The 16,571-nt window shown below is 37.2% G+C and overlaps 2 protein-coding genes across 6 annotated transcripts; one reads left to right on the forward strand and one right to left on the reverse strand.

Annotated features, from left to right (window-relative positions):
- Positions 2,389 to 4,623, forward strand: LOC104713397 (glutathione S-transferase TCHQD). 4 transcript variants are annotated; one of them, XM_010430502.2, is made up of 5 exons: positions 2,389 to 2,570; positions 2,705 to 2,768; positions 2,906 to 3,151; positions 3,255 to 3,750; positions 4,404 to 4,623. In XM_010430502.2, the coding sequence occupies exons 3-5, from the start codon at positions 2,943 to 2,945 to the stop codon at positions 4,497 to 4,499; spliced, it is 801 nt and encodes a 266-aa protein (XP_010428804.1). In that variant the 5' UTR covers positions 2,389 to 2,570; positions 2,705 to 2,768; positions 2,906 to 2,942; the 3' UTR covers positions 4,500 to 4,623. The 4 variants fall into 4 exon arrangements, with proteins under 4 accessions (XP_010428804.1, XP_010428803.1, XP_010428802.1 ...); XM_010430501.2 differs by lacking the exon at positions 2,705 to 2,768 and having other exon boundaries at positions 2,390 to 2,570; positions 3,255 to 3,761; positions 4,415 to 4,623; XM_010430500.2 differs by lacking the exon at positions 2,705 to 2,768 and having other exon boundaries at positions 2,390 to 2,570.
- Positions 4,678 to 14,897, reverse strand: LOC104713396 (histone-lysine N-methyltransferase ASHH2). 2 transcript variants are annotated; one of them, XM_010430499.2, is made up of 18 exons: positions 14,659 to 14,897; positions 11,845 to 14,277; positions 11,514 to 11,706; positions 10,857 to 11,029; positions 10,658 to 10,737; positions 10,428 to 10,559; positions 10,226 to 10,342; positions 10,041 to 10,133; positions 9,360 to 9,437; positions 8,135 to 8,191; positions 7,341 to 8,064; positions 7,205 to 7,260; positions 6,887 to 6,963; positions 6,704 to 6,786; positions 6,521 to 6,600; positions 6,290 to 6,369; positions 5,981 to 6,026; positions 4,678 to 5,836 (listed from the first exon to the last, which is right to left on the reverse strand). In XM_010430499.2, the coding sequence occupies exons 2-18, from the start codon at positions 14,264 to 14,266 to the stop codon at positions 4,940 to 4,942; spliced, it is 5,388 nt and encodes a 1,795-aa protein (XP_010428801.1). In that variant the 5' UTR covers positions 14,267 to 14,277; positions 14,659 to 14,897; the 3' UTR covers positions 4,678 to 4,939. The 2 variants fall into 2 exon arrangements, with proteins under 2 accessions (XP_010428801.1, XP_010428800.1); XM_010430498.2 differs by having other exon boundaries at positions 11,514 to 11,718.

The following is a 16,571-nucleotide window of genomic DNA, read 5'->3' on the forward strand; positions in this document are numbered from 1 at the left end:
TCGATCTCCTCCGGCTATCTCGCACGTGACCCAACCGTGTAGATCACGACCTCCTCTTTGAATTGACCTCGCTCCCGGACTTGAGCTCTCCTTCCGGGCCTTAACCAGGCCCATAATCGTTACCGAGGCTTCCCTCTTAATGGGCCTATCGAGTGGGCCTTTGCTCGGCGAAACCCAACACCAACAATACCCAATCATTTTCTGTAGGATTATTAAAATATGGCAACTTGTGTCATAAATTCGTAATTAATACATATACGAATCGAAAGACCGTGTTCCAATAATTCGCATGATTTTTGGGAGCCGAATACTTTACAAAGCTAATTAATTAGCCTTTCAGTATTAAGTATAAAAATATGGGAATTGATTACGATCGAGTTGTACTACTAACATAAATGATGATCATACTCCGCATCTTTTTTTTTTATATAATACTAGTAGATAAAAAGATTTTTCCGACGTATATACAATTTGTCAAACACATCAGGCAACTTTCCAATTGATTATTATACAGTACTATATTTGATTATTTGGCATCATATATACTCTTCTTAATTAACATTTGACTCCGTTTAAATTGAGATTAATGGAATATTTTAAAATTTCCTAAAATTAAATTTTGATTTTGCAAAGAAGCGTGAATCATGACCATAATAATTTAACAATTTATAAGCAAAAGAAAAAAAATCATGGCCATAAATAATACTACTAGCATGTCATTTATTAAAACGAAGGAGAGCTACACCACGGACATGCATGTCACAAGTTAGCTAGGGCAATTTAATAGAATTAAATGTGAAGCAAAAAAAACGAAATTAATTGATATTTGGCCACTCTTTATCTTTCATATATTGATTACTTCCTTTAATCAATTCTAGTACCTTCAATGATAAAACACATGACGTACGTACGTAGTGAATTATTATTAATTGATCATTCATTCAAACTTAAGACGAAATGACAATATGTACATTAGTCTAAATATCTACATCAAAATACAAAATACAAAATAACATACTACGTACACGACATAAACCATAAAATAAAAACTCTATTTGGTTGATAAAAAATGACTTAAGATTAGATAATGTAGATTTTTTAGGATCGGAACTCTAAACTTTTAGCATTTGTCTATTGTAAAATATACTCTACGTACCTAATCTAATTATTCACGAAATATCGCAGAAGTAATTAACTTTCAATACAAGTATACAACTATCAGAATTGTACGTAAGAGACGAATTGTCGTATGTGTCAGTGTTACCGTCACGTTGATTGTTATTTTTTTTTCAATTTCATCTACACGACACGAGTATATCTCTATTTTACAAAACTAGATAGCTGTAGATAAAATTCGACTATATATATATATTTTCACTGAACAAAAACAATTAGTAAGTAGTAACACAAATGAGTACGATTTATGAACAAATCTGCAACATGCATTGACGTTGATGTTTCTCTAACTTGTTGATGTAAGCCTTGAAAAACTCGTTTTTCTTTTGGGGGTCAATGATTACTTTTGGACCTAAGATGCTTCTATATAAATTTTTTGGCGAAATATAAAAGAAGAAGAAAATACAAGACAAGATCTTGGTTACAACATTAAAGTTTCTTAAATTCAATAGATTTTTGATGAATAGGACCATATTTATAACATATTTGGCTAATTACGTGTCACAGTTTTGATGGCTTATAGAGTTATTGTCCCTTCTATTTTAGAGGTTGGTATTATTCTTGGTCCATGCACGTGAATTATAATTTTATTATATATTACTTTATTTATTCTTATATATCTTTTTTTTTCATGTTTCAGTCGTTTTTGCTATTTATTTTATTATTGGGCCGTATTCAATATTACTAAATGTATAATCCTCCTTCTCGTTAATCTATTGAAGGCCCAAATGAGATGGATACAAAGTAGGCCTAATACAAAGAAGAAAAAACACAAGTGACACTATAATGATCTTTTTTTTTTTTTTTTCCTTTTAGATAACCAGAATCCAAAAATGGCAATAGTAAAAATTGCAAAAAAAAAAATTTCAATCCCTTCTGAATCATGAAAAAAAATAAATAAATGATAAAATGGATATATATATATATATAACAATAATAGAACCAATAATTTAGGTGAAAGTATGTAAAATAAAGAAAAAGATGAAGAAGTTGGCAGATTGATCAAAAAGACATATATACCCTTGAGAGACAAAGTGATCATTAAAAGCGCTTTGACCTTGGCGGATAAGTTGACCGTAACCACGTGGCAACATCTGAGAGCGAGTAGAGACATCTGCGTCTACGTAAGGCGCAGTGGGAGAATTAGATACTCGCACTTTCCTAAATTTTTTCTTGTTCAGAGCAAAATCTTAGCTGTATAGTATTTCACTATTTTGACGTCTTCCTTCGAAAATTAAAAAGGACAAAAAAAAAAAAAAGGACAAAACTTTAAAGAAGGAAGGAAACTTCAATTCGAGAAACTAAATATACGAAGGTTTCCCTTTTTTTGTCTAGTTTTTGATTCAGTTCTTGTTCTAACCTTTCTTCTCCAAGGTGTTCTGTCTTTTCGTTGGGTATGTCTTTATTTTTACTTCCTTCTGTTATTAGTAGTTAGTTAAATCACCAAGTTAACCTGTCTTGTCTTCTTCTTGTTCTTGTCTTTGTTTGCTTCAATCTTTATGGTCTCAACCTCATTTTGTTTGATCAGATTCCTTGTATATCGTGCTTAAACCCTTTTCTCAAATATGAATCCCCCTTTTATGAAGTTTCAGGTCTGTGAGGTCAACAGTTAATTTGGTGCTTTTATGTCTGAAATATATTGCTTAGTTGATGATTTTTAAGTGGATTATATGGAAGAGACTTGGACTTGAATGTCTTTTTTAATATAGATTATATCTTAAATTTGCAGCTCTTGGACTGTAGTTGGAGGATATTGGTCTGAAGCAATGCAGTTATATCACCATCCTTACTCATTAGATAGCCAAAGAGTGAGACTAGCTTTAGAAGAGAAAGGCATTGATTACACATCATACCATGTCAATCCCATCACTGGCAAGCATATGGACCCTTCCTTCTTTAGGATGAATCCAAACGCAAAACTTCCCGTTTTCAGGAATGGTTCTCACATCATTTTGGACACTATTGAGATCATAGAGTATGTACTCTCACCATTTTCTAATAGGGGAATATTCTCACTTTTGGTGCTAGTTTTTTTCTTTTTGGAGATAAGTAATTAGAGCTTTTGTGAAATTTTGCAGGTACTTAGAGAGAATAGCTGAGGTTTCCTCTGGTATAGAAGATGCTACTTTTGGTAGAGAAGTTCTTGAATGGATGCGGAAGATTAGGGAATGGGACCCCAAGCTTTTCACTCTTGCTCACATACCGGATAATCGTCGTCTCTATGTTTCCAAGTTCTTGAGGATGGTTGTGATTGCAAGGATGGCTGAGTCTCCAGACTTGGCAAGTGCTTACCATAGGAAGCTAAGGGAAGCATACGATACAGAAGACAAACTAAAAGACCCTGGTGCCTTAAGAAGAAGCAAAGACCATTTGCTTAGGCTCCTAGATGAGGTTGAAACAAAGCTTGAGGGGACAACATATTTGGCAGGGAATGAGTTTAGTATGGCTGATGTAATGCTAATCCCGGTGCTAGCTCGGCTATCGCTGTTGGATTTGGAAGAGGAGTATATAAGTAGTAGGAAGAATCTGGCTGAGTATTGGACTGTCGTGAGAAGGAGACCAAGCTACAAGAAGGTAATTGGAAGGTTNTGGTTCTCACATCATTTTGGACACTATTGAGATCATAGAGTATGTACTCTCACCATTTTCTAATAGGGGAATATTCTCACTTTTGGTGCTAGTTTTTTTCTTTTTGGAGATAAGTAATTAGAGCTTTTGTGAAATTTTGCAGGTACTTAGAGAGAATAGCTGAGGTTTCCTCTGGTATAGAAGATGCTACTTTTGGTAGAGAAGTTCTTGAATGGATGCGGAAGATTAGGGAATGGGACCCCAAGCTTTTCACTCTTGCTCACATACCGGATAATCGTCGTCTCTATGTTTCCAAGTTCTTGAGGATGGTTGTGATTGCAAGGATGGCTGAGTCTCCAGACTTGGCAAGTGCTTACCATAGGAAGCTAAGGGAAGCATACGATACAGAAGACAAACTAAAAGACCCTGGTGCCTTAAGAAGAAGCAAAGACCATTTGCTTAGGCTCCTAGATGAGGTTGAAACAAAGCTTGAGGGGACAACATATTTGGCAGGGAATGAGTTTAGTATGGCTGATGTAATGCTAATCCCGGTGCTAGCTCGGCTATCGCTGTTGGATTTGGAAGAGGAGTATATAAGTAGTAGGAAGAATCTGGCTGAGTATTGGACTGTCGTGAGAAGGAGACCAAGCTACAAGAAGGTAATTGGAAGGTTCTTTAATGGATGGAGAAAATATGCAACACTTGTAAAAACTTGGATGTTTGTTAGAGTCAGAAGTTTGCTCAGAAAATATTGAATTGTCAAAAAGTTTGGTTTTTTTTTGTTTCCCTCACTTTTCCATTTTACAGGACATTCTTGTAAAGTTGAGAAGAAACTTACTCCTTTGATCACCAAATTATTGAGAACAATATTTTATTTAAGAAGTTTGCGATGCAAAGATCTCAGTGTAACTTAAAACTTCTTTGCAGAAGATATTAAAGAATGTGATTTGCTATTACAATGAAATGTGACCTTTTAATTATAGTAGAATGTTTTTGCTTTTGATCATAAACAAAAGAATTTAGAATATACTGAAAAAGGAGTTGAAAAGGAAAGAAAAGAAACGCACATGAGTCCCCTAAAAGGGGATCTTCCTATGAGCAAAACTAACCAATCAACCACTGTAATTCTCCTCAAGAGCTGCCTAGTCTCCATAACAACTTCATTGGCTGTGTACTTCTCTAAAGTTAAGAATACTTAATTGTTGAGCTTCTTCTCTACAGTTAAATTTCCAGGTATAGGGCTGTTTGCTGTTTTTTCCCACCCATTGTTCCGCATCCATGGGGGAATGTTCTGTTTCTGTTGCCGAAAATAACTTGTTCCTATATCGGATGAAAACTCTCTCTTCCGGTTTGGAGCGGGTGAGTCATTCACGGCAATACTTGAGGTGTTACAACAGGATTGGTTGGGTTCAGTTATAGCCGGTAAGGTCTCAATGGAGCAAGTCGGGTTTCCCATGGAGGAGGAACAGACTGTTCCGTTTCTCTTGGCAAAAAACTCACCATGAGACACTGGGGGTAGAGGTGGAAATGGATAGAACGGCATGCCAGGAGCAACAGACCAGGTGGTCGGGTCCTCTTTGCCGGGTGAACCAAATTGATGAACAATGCTAAGTGGAATACCATAGGATACCGGTAACCGAGAAAGGAACTTTTGTTGCGGCTTCGCAGTAATTGCATCAGGCACATCCGTGCAAGGTGATGTAAACCCGGGTGGAAGGTCATCTTGGACATCCTGATTTCCATTAGTTTCAACAGTTTGCTGAGACGTTCTTTGTTCTTTGGATATAGATGGCTGGTCCCATCTGCTTTTGCGCTTGCGTCCATTTGTCTCAGGGAGACTGGAATTAGGTTCTGAATATCCCTCAGATACAGATGCTGTTTCAGGAGTTGTAGCCATTGATGTTATGACAGACGCAACTGGTTCTCCAGGTCTTGGGGACTGATGATTATATTTAGGTTCTTGTGATGCTCTGAACCTGTTGTTTCTAGGTGACCTCATAGACTCAGATCTCTCCTCCCTGTTGATGCGCCAAGGTTTTCTAAAAGGTTTAGGGATCCATCTGTCTCGGAAGTTCCGTGCAATTTGATGAACCTGCAGCCATACACATGAAAATAATTTAAAATTAAAAGCTAAACCCTAGATACTCATTTGATCAAGGTCGAAGCTTACGGATCATTAACATAAATCAAGAGTCCAAGAATACAGTTTCATAAGGGTAAATGAGACGTCCAGTACCTGTTTGTCCTCATGCTCAGTGAAAGATAGAATAGAATCCTTAAAGCTGCGTGTAGATAAACATTAAATGTCATATTGTGTCCTAAGAGAATCTGAAGAACTAAGGTGTCATTATCGAAGACAGATGAAACTATTTTTGGCATTCACATTGTCAAGTAGACCAAGTGACAGGTGAATTCTAGTAAGTTACGCACAGGGCCAATTTAGTATAAAACAATTTACTAGACAGCCAGATTTCACAATTCTTAGTGACAGCATAATAAAGTTTTCACTCGATCAAGGATAAGGCCATGATTAAACTTTACTAACCTTTCCATCTGTGCACACGGAGGCCTTCTGATTATATGCTCCAGTGCAAGGATTTCCCTTGTAGCAAGATACTCTAATACCTGAAAGTAAATTCAGTTATATTGATTTGTAAGCAAGCTAGACCATTTCAAGAAAGCATCATTAGCCAACGTGATGAGAAGAAAAATTTTAAGATAACCAATGCCAAGTGTGTTCTGACCCATACATAATCAGAGGTTAAAAGGAATGTACCTTCAGAAGTTTCCGGAGTATAGGGGTCTTTTTAAAATCACTCCGGTATTGTTTCATGATATTATGTAACATTTGCAGACCTGGATGTGTTTGGGGGTTATTTCATCTTTACGAGATAAGGTTCATAAGATACAAAAGAAAACAGATAGACACATGGACCAAAGTAGAAGAAGACTGACGTACCATTCTTGTTGATTACATCCACTAAAACAGATTTTGACTTTGTCTTCAAAAGGGCATCAAGAATCATTGAAAGATCTCGATTGCTGCATTAAGTTCACAAACACCAACAAGAATTCAGGCACAAATGCAGAGTATAATAAATCTACAATGGGAACAAAGATAAGCAGGTCAGATTCTTGAAACCTTTGAATTCCTTCATTATTCGTGCCTCGGGAAGCGGCAGTGAGAAGCAGAAGTTTTAAGTAGCCTTTTGCTGAATCCTGTTTGTGTAAGATAAGAAAACGAACTAAGTATCCATTGTGCAGTTACTTGATTGAGGAAAAGTATTACGAATATAGAGAATTCAAGTGGAAAAGAATCAAGTAAAAGTGCTCGGTCTTACAAACCAAAAACAAAAAAAAACCGCAGAAGGAAAAAAACATGATGTCTTAACCTTAAGCATAACTAATTGAAGTATAAAAAGTTTTATAGACTTCAGAAGTAATGCTATAAACAACTTACCCTCCGCTTGCTTATCCCTCCCGCAACATCTAGTAACTCGTTCAGTTTCCCTTCAACTGCAAAATTGGTGTTATTAGCGAATATGACTGAATGATGATGGTATCTTAACAATTCATGTCTAGAACTAGTAAAATACATGTTTCAACACGTCCGCTGGGAGAAACTTCCTCTGATCCTTTAGGTTTGATGGGCTGTTGTTGCAACTTACTCACTGGTATAACCTGTGCTTTGTTAACACCAGGAAGACTACCTCCTTTGTCTCGCTTACTCGACCCAGATGAACGAGAAGTTTTCATACGAGGACGGGGTCGTGGAAGTATCTTTTTATCTTCCCCCGATCCATGCTTTGTCATCTTATCAGCATTTGCACCATCCGAGGACAGTCTGCTAAGAGAATTGGACGTGGGAGATGTGCTTTTAGTCTTCTTTTCAACATGAGCCTCCTGCCGGACAGAACTAACAGGCGTGTCTGACCAAAGTTCCTTCAAAACTCCAGTTGGCTGAAGAGGTGGAAGAATTTCTCGCTCTGGAAGTTGTGAAGATACCGAGCTCTGTAATTCGGCATTATCAGGAGCATGGTCCTTGGAACCATTAACCATTTCAGAGTTCTGTGGCATTTGCTCGTCAACGTCATCAATGAAGGTCTTAGATGTTGCATCTAAGATTCCTTCCCCACTTTCATCTTCTTCAAGGATCACAAGTTCAGGATACTCTTCATCTGAATCACTTTGAATAATTACATCACCGTTCAGGGGATCCCCCCCAATATACCCTCGGCAATGTGATGATCCGCAATAGCACTTTTTGGCAGCAGCACCAAAAACCCTCACATAGTTGTAGTCAAATGTCAACTCTTGACCCTGGCAACGAACCAGCAGATTAAAAACTACTGAAACGAACTCGCAAAATTGCAAGTGTGGGAAAGCCTACCTTCTTAAGGTCTTGCATGGAGAATATTCCAACGCAAATTTCACCATTCACCATCCACTGCAACAACATTTAAGAAGTACCAAATGAAACCCATACACATGAGAAAACAGAAAAGATGAAATACCTTTATTAAAATAATAAACAAGCAGAAAGAAAGATCCCAACTCATCACTGGATTTATAATCAGACCACAAGACATGCTATCGCACAGAACACTTAGTAGTCACCTTTTCAGTACGACAGTTTGGTTCACAGCTATGGTTAATGAAACGCCCTAAATTTCCCTTGGCACCAGCATCTATTACCTGCATTAACAAAAAACTTAAGAAGTTATTGCAAGGTGCAACATAGAGCATAGTTTCAAAGGGAATACAGTAATTTAAAGCCAGTGCAGATGATATGCTAAGGAATGCAATTATTCCAAACACAACCAACAAAAGTAACCTAGGCTTTAGTACTAAATTAGCAGGAGCATCTAATCTGTTACCTTTAGAGCTTAAGTAGAGATGGCGAAAATGATCTAGATACAGACGAGTGTCAGATGAACGAAGACACAAAGAGAAGACGATTAGTCTATTCATCTTAGTCTTGTAAAGGAATTTTTTTTTTTTTTTGGCACACGTGGATCACATAACATAATAGTAACTAACCAGAGGTATAAGCAAATTGCTTAAGCAGAAAAGCGTAACAAAGATGGAACTTCACTTCTCTAAATATGCTACCTAAATCAGAAACGAGTCACTTTCTGGCAACCATATATCAATTTTAGTGTCCATCACACATTTTAATTCAACAACTCCACATAGATTTAAACAGCAAATCACAAACAATTTCGATCAAAGATGAAGCAAAGAACTAGCTGAGTCATTGAAAGGGAAGATGTTACCTCATTCCCATTCAGTGTCATGAAATAGAAATGTTTCTGACCCTTGCAAGCATATTCCTTTTGGCGAGACTCGTAGGATTGCATATCAAGCACCTGTTATGTATAACCCACAGTATATATAAGGGTCAAAAGCCCATCTCAAACAGATAACATCCTCCAAGAGTTTAAAATCATCACAGACATACCTCTCCAACATACTCAATAAGGAATTGTCCCTCTCGTACATCTTCGNTAAAATAATAAACAAGCAGACGAGCTCAAAAAGAAAGATCCCAACTCATCACTGGATTTATAATCAGACCACAAGACATGCTATCGCACAGAACATTTAGTAGTCACCTTTTCAGTACGACAGTTTGGTTCACAGCTATGGTTAATGAAACGCCCTAAATTTCCCTTAGCACCAGCATCTATTACCTGCATTAACAAAAAAACTAAAGAAGTTATTGCAAGGTGCAACATAGAGCATAGCTTCCAAAAGGAATACATCAAAAGGGTAATACAAGACAGTAATTTAAAGCCAGTGCAGATGATATGCTAAGGAATGCAATTATTACAAACACAACCAACAAAAGTAACCTAGGCTTTAGTACTAAAATAGCAGGAGCACTAATCTGTTACCTTTAGAGCTTAAGTAGAGATGGTGAAAATGATCTAGATACAGACGAGTGTCAGATGAACGAAGACACAAAAAGAAGACGATTGTCTATTCATCTTAGTCTTGTAAAGGATTTTTTTTTTTTGGCACACGTGGATCACATTAGAGACATAAAAGTAACTAACCAGAGGTACAAGCAAATTGCTTAAGCAGAAAAGCGTAACAAAGATGGAACTTCACTTCTCTAAATATGCTATCTAAATCAGAAACGAGTCACATTCTGGCAACCATATATCAATTTTAGTGTCCATCACACATTTTTTATTCAACAACTCCACATAGATTTAAACAGCAAATCACAAACAATTTCAATCAAAGATGAAGCAAAGAAGCAGCTGAGTCATTAAAAGGGAAGATGTTACCTCATTCCCATTCAGTGTCATGAAATAGAAATGTTTCTGACCCTTGCAAGCATATTCTTTTTGGCGAGACTCGTAGGATTGCATATCAAGCACCTGTTATGTATAACCCACAGTATATATAAGGGTCGAAAGCCCATCTCAAACAGATAACATCCTCCAAGAGTTAAAAATCATCACAGACATACCTCTCCAACATACTCAATAAGGAATTGTCCCTCTCGTACATCTTCGAGCAATCTCAGGCCATAACCCTTCTTACCAGATTGGAATCTCTCAAACTTAACATACTTCCGTTTTTGAAACTGCAGAAACATGAGCCAAAAAATTTTGAGAGTGATAAAACTGACTGTAAATGTAACCCTTTCGCTTGCAAAAAAGATATTATACCTGCTGATTTGAACACAATTCGCCAGCCGGGCACGTACTGGGAAGACATTCAATGTTAAGCATTCTATTGAGGCATTCTTCTCCACAACCCAACCTACCATCAGGTGGTGGTTTGCAATGACAAACCATTATCTGTCAAAGAAAAAAATGAAACACGATAAGCAATACAAGCACAATTAACCTTAAGCATTACTAAACATAACAAATGGACAAAATACAAGGAAATTAACCTCGTCAATTGTTTGAGATTTACGATTGCGATGAAGAAACTGGTTAGTTTTTATAGCCTTGAAGCACGCCTTTTGCTTACCTGCAAGAATTACGGGCATGAAAACAGGATAAAAAAAAATAGATGAAAAACCATATGATAATTTCAAACATTCTAGCCAAGGGTACTCTCAAGGTTCCCCCATATTGAATTATAAGCACCTGTCAAACGCTTGCTCTTCTGTTCCTTTTCTTTCCCTCTTTTAGCCAAATCACAATCATATGCATCTGCTTCCTCCTGTCCTATGCCCAACTCTTCATTAATATCTTCATTTGACATCTCTTGAGATTTTGAGCAATCCGCAAATTTTGTATCTGAGTTGTTCCTACAGATCCTATAAACAACAGAGAATCCATATTAGATATAGAGACAGACTACAAGATATGAATGACGTAGCAAGTATGGAAATGATACAAAACAGCTACAAGCACAAAGTCCAAATGTGATAAACATCAGAAAGATGAAAAACTCCATCTGCTTATACAACTGACATTCAGTCACAAGTACCAGATGAATTCACTGTAAGAATTTTCAAAATATGTTGAATAAATTATATAAGAAACTTATCAGAAAATAAGAAGTTCTAATAAACTCGTTTTTAACTTTGATACAAGTGCGACGAATACAAAGTTAACACAAATTTGTACACCCTAACAAGATTAACGACAATATGTAACACACTGGAAATTGCTAAAAAATCAACATAACATGTAACAAACAGAATAATCAACAAGAATGAAGTATTATCATCGTGCGGGGGCACATCTGAAAATTGCATTAAAACAAGTACATATTCAATATGAAATAATATAACATACCATCTGGAGCTCTCGTCAATTGATCCTACAACAGAAGCAGGTATCCGTCGCCATTTATAGCAATCATCACATCGAACCCAAGCACTCTCTGAGGAAGAGTTATCCTCAATAGTACCGTCCACAACCATTTCCCCAAGGTTCACATCTGATGATATGGTACCATTAATGGCACTGGTTTTCCCAATATCTGCATCTAGAAGAGCACCTATACATGAATTCACAAAATGTGCCAGTTAAAGAAATGGAAAACATAGAGATGCTATTTAAATAAGCAAAAAACAATATCCTATTAAGGATTACTATACTTAGAGATAAACAAAAGAGTAAATACCTGTTGTCTTGTGAGACTCTATTCCCCCTACTTCAAGATGATCACTATCAACCCTTTCATTACTGCTATTCATGGATTGACGTTGCTCTACTCCCTCATGAGATTCATTTTTTCTCCCGTCTTTAGCAGATTCAGAAAGCTTGGATTTCCCTTTCTTTGTTCCTTTCCTTTTAGACTTAGCATCTTTACCCTTTTTAGCACTGGGAATTAGATGTGAACCATTTTCCAAAAGAGATTTTGAAGCAGACAATTTATCTTTTTTTTCTAATCCTCTGTTCTTGCCGACCACATCTTCTGGAGCGCTGTAAACACCATGATGCAAATCCCCTTTCTGTTCAATATTGACAATCGAATCAGGCACAGAGTTGATAACTTCGGAATCTGGTGAAGTTTCAGCATCTAGGTTTCGCGTCCCAGTGGCCCTCTCGCACTCTTCAACCATTATACTAGTGGAAAGGTGTGGGTCATCATCTAAAACATCACCACCCGGCTTCCTACAAAACCCCCCATCGTCTTGTTTCTCATCCCTCATAAAATCAGATGACTGCAGATATGGAACTTTCTCCACAAGGTTGTTTTTCTCTTCCAAATCCTCTTTAGTTTCCCCAGTTCGCAGATTATCCACAGCAAAATTTGTTGATCCTGGCAATTCTAAACCTGATCCTGCCTTAACAATACCATTAGCAGGAAAAGAGTTAGCACTGACCTTAGAGAATGTAATGTTCATAGGATTTTGGCCACCACCAAATTTAACTTTCAAACGAAGGCCACTTGATGCTTGGATGTTTTTGTTAGATCCTTCTACATATCCGTTATTAGAACTCCTATTATACTCTCCATTCTTAGGATTGCTCTGAGATTTCTGTGCATCATGATGCGGAGGTCCATCACAGGGAATATTATTGCTCTGTAAGAAGATTTCAGTGGTCCTGCTAGGCAATCCCCACTCAGATGAACGGCTTATTTTTAAAAGAGAGCTCCTCTTCTGCTTTGAGCACTTAAAAACTGAATCAAGGTCTCCTGCTGATTGTTTCTTTCTAGAGGACTTTCTCGGATGGGGGGCACTCCTTTTTGTCTGCGCCATTTTACCCTGTTTACCATTTCGGGACTTCCTACGGGATGAAGACAAGCCAATTTCACAAAAATTAGTCCCTGATGCAGAAGCAACTTCACCACCTATTCTGCCATTGCCATCCACTATTCTGAGTGGCTCAACTGCATTGTCAGGATTACAGACTTCGATGTCTCCATTTCCAAAGTTCGATGGAAAATTCCACATCAAAGAAGAGTCAGTAATATGGGAGTTGGCTTCAATACCTAAAGTATTTTCGTTTATGGGTGATATCTGATTGAAAATTTCAGCTCTCAGATCAGCAGCTATACCATTATTCATACTCAAAGCGGCCACATCACTATCAATTGATGAAACCCCAACATGATCCTTTTGCATCTTTTCATTCTTCTCGGAAAGATCAGTGTGAAGCTCATCCTGCTGTCCCAGCTTCAAATCTGGTTCGACTGTCTCTGTGTTTACGATGTCATCTAGATCATATGAACATCGGCCACCGTCACTATTACTTAACATTTCTGTAATAGCTAATGAAGGGGATACCACAATAGGCAGATTGCCTTCAATTTCACTTGAATCATTCAGATAATCTTCTGCAGGGCTACAGCCAAATAAACCAGAGTCCATTATCGTATCTGGAAACGGACAACTCTGAAAGAATGATATATCATCAGAAGAACCAGAATCATGATCACTCGATGGTTCATTTCTTCCTTCCTTATCTCCAGCATCAAAGGTAGAGCTAATACCATCGCTTCCAACTTCACCAGGGTTTCTGTGCTTTGCGGTTTCCAAAGACCCCATTTGTTCTGGTACATCATCATTCAAGAAATTCGATTCATTCTCTATTCCATTGTCCTCTATAGGAAATATTGTGCCACCATACCCTTCATCTTCTATAGCCTGAGGAGCTCCTTCCTGTTGCATATCCCCAGAAACAATGGATACAAGGGATAATTTGGTGTCCTGACTCTCCTTTCCATCATCCGGCTTGTTGCAGTCTACCAGTAAATCAGCATCACAAATGAATTGTTGAGTTTGTTCAACCTCATCTGAAACCACTCCCTGCTTCTGAGTGTCTTCAGCGTCGCAACAAAAATCTAAACCATCATCAGAGTTCCCAGTATGTTCTTTAGAGTTACTGTTTTCATCTCCCATTCTCTCGCTATCTATAAAGCACTTCCTTTGACCCTCCTTTGTTGACTTTACAACTGATGCAACCTGAGGAGTCTCCAAACTAGTGACTGAATCTAAATTGAGCCCAGAAAAACTCGGTGGAGACTTTAAACCCAGAGAATTAGCATTCAAATCGCCAGAAAGAGAGCCACTAATACCGTTCTCCTTACAATCCATCGTAATGCCACCTGTTTCAAAGCCATAGAATTAGCATTCTCAACAACAACAACAACAACAACAAAAGAGGGTTTTTAATGAGAAATCCGTTCTAATTTGTAAATCAAACTCTGCAATGATTCAAGAACCCTAAACAGATTCTCGATAAAACACAGCCCCGTGATCCAGAAATCAATCAGAGAGAGAGAAAAAAAAAAATTGAGAAGGTCAACCATAAGACCTAACTCAACACAATAGACGCATCAAATCATCAACATTGATGATGACAACTAGAAAAACCCTCCGATCTCTTTTGATTTAAACACGCCGCAACGCAGGGAAAAAGTAAATAAAAAATATAAAATTCGTCACCAAAAAATTAGAAGAAGGGAAAAAAAAAACGAAACCCTAACCTCATGAATCAGAAGCGATTAAGCGAATGCCAACGAACATATAAGCTCCGGGGAAACACGAGAGAGAGAGAGAGAGACGGATAAAAACCCTAGAGAGGCGGAGACGATTACGATGGCAAAGAGAGAGAAGAAGAAGAAGAAGAAGAAGGAATCGGAAGTAGGCAAAGAAGCGACAACGCGAGGCGGTCAGTTTTTTTAGATACCGATTTTTTTTTTTTTTTCTCTTCTCCTCTTTTTCTCTTTTTCTCTTTTTCAGTAAAATAAAGGGAAAGAAAAAAAAAATATATACTATGATGTAATCCTCCTCAAACGTTGCTACTTGCTATTCCCAATTTATATAATTTTGTTGTTGTTGTCAATTTGTTGTAGGCTTTGGACTCAAGGGTCTTTTCTTTATTCAATGATTACAATGAAATTTTAATTGACCACGAAAGAAATATTAATTTGTTGACAAAAAAGAAAAACTTTAGATTATATTCTTAATTTTGGGTAAAGTCATAGGTTTTTTTTTTCATTCTTTACCCCAAACATTTGTTATAAAAATAAAAGTTAGAAGAACTTTTCATAGAGAAAAAATTCACACCAGCTTTACTAAAAATGCATTGCCAATTTATTTCCAAGATTATTCAGATCTATGGGAGAGTCCCGTGTTTGTTCATTCAAAATGGTCCCGATGGTGGTCCACAAAGGAACAAATCATAAAACTGTAAGATATTTAATTTTATTTGCTTTTTTATTTTATTTATTAGCTTCTTTGGTTTATATGATTTCTTTGATTAGTCGTTCCTTCCTATTATGATTTCTCCCCACTCTTCCATAAAATCCTTTATCAAATTATGTGTATATAATTCATCTTCTCCAAATTTAGTATGTGTATATCAGAATCAAATTCATGTATAAAACTTTAGTGATGATGATGTGATGATGAGCCAAGCATTTATCCGAGCCCGAGTCTTGTTAACGAATTTGAGTCAAAGTTTGCATTGGACTAAACCCTTGCTATGCATAAAATCATAAGCTGAAAACGCGAAAAGAAGGTTACACGAAACAGTTTCTCTTACTATTGTTCTCCACGGTCCACCTCATCCAGAACTTCATCTTCATCCATATACCGCATATTTCATGATCACGTATATATCTTTGAATACGTTGACTGTAATTAGGCCAGGGGTATGTGGAAGTGAGAAACATAACATGCATGCTTCGTTGGTTCGGCCATGGGCCGGTTTGGTAAATGTTTTTTTTTTTGTTTTGTTGGACGAAGTCACGAAAGTATGGTAAATGGTAACAAGTAGCAAGTATTAATTCATCAAATATAAACGCATGGCTTATTATAGCTAGTATTGGCTTAAAACATGCTCCACCTGATGGGATGAGAGTGGTCTACAAATAATCAATCTCAGTACTGCATGCAAAAGTGATGCTATCTTCTAGCTGCTCATCCTTGGCCTTCTGCATCGCTAGCTACACACAACACACCACTGTTTAGGCCTGAGCATATTATCCGAACCCAAATCCCGAACCTGACCCCGACCCGAAATAGATGGTTTGGTTCGGGTTAGGGTATTATATAAAACCCAATCGGATATCCAAAACCCAAAACCTTGAGCATTTAAGAGTACACATTAACCATTTTGCCATCTTAGTTTCTATGTACTAACTTAAAACGTTAAATATTTATATATATACAAGTGTTCTAAAATTTGATAAATTTTTTTTTTTTTTCATGATTTGTTTGAGTTCGGGTTTTTTTTGTTCATGGTTTGTTTGAGTTCGGGTAAACCCGAATTACCCAAACCCGAACGGGTAAAACCCAAACCCGACCTGATAGTATAAAAACCCGAACGGGTTCTATATGTCTAAATCCAAAAACCCAAACCCGATTAGGTTGTCCAGGGCTACCACTGTTTTCA

Source organism: Camelina sativa, chromosome 9, assembly GCF_000633955.1.
Source record: "Camelina sativa cultivar DH55 chromosome 9, Cs, whole genome shotgun sequence".
In the NCBI taxonomy this organism is placed as follows: domain Eukaryota; kingdom Viridiplantae; phylum Streptophyta; class Magnoliopsida; order Brassicales; family Brassicaceae; genus Camelina; species Camelina sativa.

What these genes read in the sequence shown, in the direction of transcription:
- LOC104713397 (XM_010430502.2), top strand. Translation starts at nt 2,943, where the DNA reads ATGCAGTTATATCACCATCCTTACTCATTAGATAGCCAAAGAGTGAGA. An exon ending in GACACTATTGAGATCATAGA is followed by an intron (nt 3,152 to 3,254) that starts GTATGTACTCTC and finishes GAAATTTTGCAG; the next exon opens with GTACTTAGAGAGAATAGCTG. An exon ending in GGAGACCAAGCTACAAGAAG is followed by an intron (nt 3,751 to 4,403) that starts GTAATTGGAAGG and finishes AGCTACAAGAAG; the next exon opens with GTAATTGGAAGGTTCTTTAA.
- LOC104713396 (XM_010430498.2), bottom strand. Translation starts at nt 14,266, where the DNA reads ATGGATTGTAAGGAGAACGGTATTAGTGGCTCTCTTTCTGGCGATTTG. An exon ending in TTATTGAGTATGTTGGAGAG is followed by an intron (nt 10,134 to 10,225) that starts GTATGTCTGTGA and finishes TATACATAACAG; the next exon opens with GTGCTTGATATGCAATCCTA. An exon ending in TGACACTGAATGGGAATGAG is followed by an intron (nt 9,438 to 10,040) that starts GTAACATCTTCC and finishes TTGTTAATGCAG; the next exon opens with GTAATAGATGCTGGTGCTAA.